Below are 4,499 nucleotides of genomic sequence, written 5' to 3' on the forward strand. Positions count from 1 at the left end.
CCTCTCCTTTGATGAGAGGTCGATCTCATACCATCTGCATTAATATCTTTTGAAATTATTCTAACTATGTTGTCTTTATTAGCGTTACATGTGTTTTACTTCACGTTTGACAAAACTTAAGTGGATGGGGTAATTAAAAACAAATTTAAAAACTTAAATGTAAAAGGACATTATGTATGATAGAAAAAGATGAACTAAGGGAATTTATATGGCGCACTTCTATATAGGATAAAGGTAGAAATGATGACGATTATGGCCAATTCGTGTTTGCGAGTCTTAATTGCGTCATGTTTGCCTAAGGATATTATACTAAACATGTCAATACTAACCTGACCCGTATAATAATCATGTCAAAGACTCTCAAACGGGTTACTTGTGTTAATCTGTTTAATAATCTATTTGCAAAAAGTAGAGATTAAATTATTTAAATTATTTATAATCTTCAATAAAAAAAAATAATGTAAGTCTCAATCCAACCAAATTATTAAATAACTTCTAGTTCACAATATAATAATTTTAAAAACACAAGTTTAGATAGTTGTTACAGAACCCAATTAATAATGACAACTAAGGAGCTATGGTATATTTTTGTGAGGGTTTATGTTGCAATGAATTATGACCCAAAAAAAAAAAAAAAAATGTTGAAATGAATTAATTGTACACATTTAAACATTTATCAATGAGTTACATGAGTTGAACCCCTCAATTCTAACACAACAAGATTAATTAATCATGTTAATTATGTGAACCCATTTATGATCTGAATTCATTTCAAATCAACCCAAACTCGTTTATATGGTGTTGTGTTCGAGTCGTGTTGACAGATCGTGTCGAATTTTACCACCCTTAATGATAACAATGAACGACCAATGGAAGAAATGCTGAAAGTCGTAGAAGAAGGATTTTAGTGTTGGGTGGGTCACCGGTGAGAGAAAATACTACTCCCTCCCTCCTAATGTTTTTGTTCATCTTTTTATTTAGAGATGTCCCAAAATACATATTCATTCCAAAAAAATGAATGTACTTTTTGCATAATATATCTGAACTATCATATTGATATTGAATTGTGCACTAATTACGAAGTAATTTTTGTTCCATTTGTTCCAAAATAGTTGTCCATATTTTTATTTTGGGATGTCCTAAAAAAATGTCCCATTCCAAAATTGAATGTACTATTTTTTGTAACATTTTCAAACTATCATTTTAACTAAACAACTGCACTAATTATGGAACACTATTTTATCTTTTAGTAATGGCATATTTTAACTTCACTCTCATCAATATAATAAAAAACTATCAAAACTCCACTATTATAAAAAGTTAAAATTTTCTTACAGGACATGTATTTTGGGATAAAAAAAGTATCTTTTAGTAAGGATTAACTTTAAATTTTATCACACTACCATCAAAAGTTATAATCTTCAAAATAAAACTAACAATTTTGGGATGAAGAGAGTAAGTACCAGTAAATAATTATCCATTTCTTCTATATTGAAAGTGGTAGGTGGGTTATTGGAGAGCTAACTACCTCACTTAGGACATAACCATGTGTAAATTAGACTGAAGGGGTGGGTGGGTTATTGGAGAGCTAACTACCTAACTTACGAAATAACCGTGTGTAAATTAGACTGAAGTGGTGTGTGGGTCGTTGGGGAGACACAGAATCCTAGGAAAAAATCATGTGGTGTTCAAACAAAACATATGATTCTTTGCGATGCACGTAGAGTGCCTAACCCAATTAAACAAGCACCATCTAGAAGGTATTTGGAGAGTTTGGCTTCAGTGGTGTTGCTTAAGCCACATATAGTGAACCACTCTCTCTGTTTTAAAAAAGATTTTCTATATATGAGTTATGATTTACCAGACAGAACATTTTTTCTGAAAATATCCAACCTGCCTTTGTAATCTTCCTATTTTATGTATAAAAAAAAAAGAAAAAAAGAAAAAAAAAACGAAACGATCTAGAAGTTTGAAAGTACATGGCCCACTTGCCTTTGTAATCTTCCTCTTTTATGTAAAATAAAAAAATAAAATAAAAATAAAAAACCATCTAGAAGTTTGAAAGTACATGGCCCACCTTTCAAAAAAAGAAGAAGACAAAAGTGTACGTGGGCCCGCACTGTCTTGTCAAGATACAGCCTTTAATTAGCTGAACAAACAACTTTTGGCCACAACGATGGCTCTTTAAATCAACCCTAGTTTTTAACGTTCATTCAATTCAATCACATAACGCCAGATACAACAATGTCTTCTCAAGTACTTGCCACCATCGAGACGACTCCTCCTGCTCATGAGCTGCGAAGCAATGGCGATTACAAAAAGGAGATTGCTGCCTATGAGAGTGACGATTACAAAAAAGGGGTCAAGTACCTTACTGATATGCTGCCTAATTTGCTTACGCTGCCTTCACAATATGTTTTGCCATTCACCACAAGTCCTTTATCAGTCAGCCATGCTTCAATTCCTGTCATCGATTTAAGCGGTCTCAATGGATCCTCGGAGTCTAGAATCACCACTATTCAGGCCATTGACTCTGCCTGTGTCGAGTGGGGAATCTTCAGGGTAAGTTTTCTTATTCAAAAATTCATTGATCGCCAATGTCTTGCAGGCTCTAGTGTGAAACCTGATAGAGACTGCATATCAAGTCCAACTTTGCGGATTTAACTTGTTATGTTGTCCTAATGCGAGAGTATTTTGATAATTTGTACAATTATTATGTTGTGATTCTGAACTTTGTGTATCCGCTATGTCTTACACGTAACTCCAAATTTTGGACCACTCAAGTATATTTTTTTTGTTTAATTTCACAACACTATTTACATGTTTTAACATTAATATATTATATCTTTTGTTAGTATTAAATTAATAATTACCAAAATAAAAATGAACAGGTTGTTAATCACGGGATAAAGATATCTCTAATGGAGGAAATGTTGGAGGCTGTAGTAGGATTTTTCAATCTCTCCTTGGAAGAGAAGATGAAATATGCTTCCGATGATCCGAAGAATCCACCTGTTAAGTATGGAACAAGCGTGAATGCATCCATGAAGCAAGCTATGTGGAGGGACTATTTGAGGCATCATGGCCGTCCTCTTCATACTAGCTTTCATCTTTGGCCAAACACTCCCTCCAACTACAAGTAAGTAGATGTTTAAATAAATGAACCATATTTTTCTCAATTTCATTTTACAAAATTAATCGAAATCTGTGAATTAAAGGAACATAGCGAAGGAATTTGTAGAGGAGGTTTGGCAGTTGCAGCTGAAGATAGCAAGTGCACTGTCAGAAAGCTTAGGACTCGACTCTGATTACATAGAGAAGTCACTTGGAGAAGGTTTTCAGGTGGTTGGTGCTAATTATTACCCTCCATGTCCAGAGCCACACCGAACACTTGCCATACCACCACATTCTGATCATGGTGGACTAACAGTTTTGATGCAAAATGACGTTGATGGCTTACAAGTTCAACACAAGGAAGAGTGGGTTGCCGTTGGACACGTGCCAGGGACTTTTGTTGTCAACGTAGGAGATTACTTGGAGGTTTGTCTGTTACAGTATATAATTCTAATTTAACAAAATATACAGGATATTAATTGCTTAGAGGTTTGATGGTAAATAGCATGTATTTCGGACCAAGGTTGAGTCCAATTGTTCAGAAACGACCTTTTCCCTCCTCTTTGAGAATGAGGAGATTATACCATTGGACTAGATGACGATTGGTTGTCAATTGGTTCATGGAAGCTACCTAATTTTCTAAAAATTGTATTCTCAAATTAGGTTTAGTTTGAGGTCATATCCTTATTTAAACCTTGGATCATAATAAAAAATTTTGTGATCTTAGATATTGAGCAATGGAAGGTACAAAACTTTGAAGCATCGAGGTGTGACAGATAAACAAAGAACGAGGATATCAATAGCCGTTGGCAATGGACCTGGGCTAATGACCAAAGTTGCACCTGCAAGCCCGCTAATGGATGGAGAGAGCGAGATCAAATATGGAGACGTCACATACAAAGAGTTCATGGAACTACATCAAAACGGCGCCATTGGAAAAAACCCATTGCAAGCCATGATTGACCTACAAGTCAACAAATGAAGCTCCTAAAATTATCAATATGTTATATATATGAGTGAAGCAGTGAAGTGAATTGAATTTGCAAGGTACAACCCAATATGGGCATAAATAAAGTAACAGCAGTAGTTCTTGTTTGTGTGTTTTATATGTTTAGCCGCTGCTGCTAAATTCTAAAATGCAAGACACCACCTTGATAACAAGATATTTTAGTTGCAAAAGTCATTATTTCTGACGTAATTTTTTCCGTATAAAATTTGACAGTGACGAGACCATATTTTCAACCGAAAAAGTAAAATTATTTTCGTCGCATTAAATTGTTTTTTGTCTGAGACTTTTTGCAACTAAATTTGTACAATTTGCTATGAAATTTGTCGTAAATAAAAACTCCTTTTTTTTTTTGTTGTTCTTGATCTCATTTGTATTT

At 34.1% G+C, this 4,499-nt stretch overlaps 1 protein-coding gene across 1 annotated transcript; it reads left to right on the forward strand.

Annotated features, from left to right (window-relative positions):
- The first annotated feature begins 2,177 nt into the window (after window positions 1-2,177).
- On the forward strand, window positions 2,178-4,209 carry LOC132308046 (protein DOWNY MILDEW RESISTANCE 6-like). Its single transcript, XM_059806001.1, has 4 exons — window positions 2,178-2,562; window positions 2,892-3,139; window positions 3,219-3,540; window positions 3,842-4,209. Exons 1-4 carry the CDS (start codon window positions 2,245-2,247, stop codon window positions 4,094-4,096), a joined length of 1,143 nt encoding a protein of 380 aa, XP_059661984.1. The 5' UTR covers window positions 2,178-2,244; the 3' UTR covers window positions 4,097-4,209.
- The last annotated feature ends 290 nt before the right edge of the window (window positions 4,210-4,499 follow it).

This window comes from Cornus florida, unplaced genomic scaffold (assembly GCF_030987335.1).
Source record: "Cornus florida cultivar Cherokee Brave unplaced genomic scaffold, ASM3098733v1 CherokeeBrave_3.0.0_Hap2_Chr05, whole genome shotgun sequence".
In the NCBI taxonomy this organism is placed as follows: Eukaryota; Viridiplantae; Streptophyta; class Magnoliopsida; order Cornales; family Cornaceae; genus Cornus; species Cornus florida.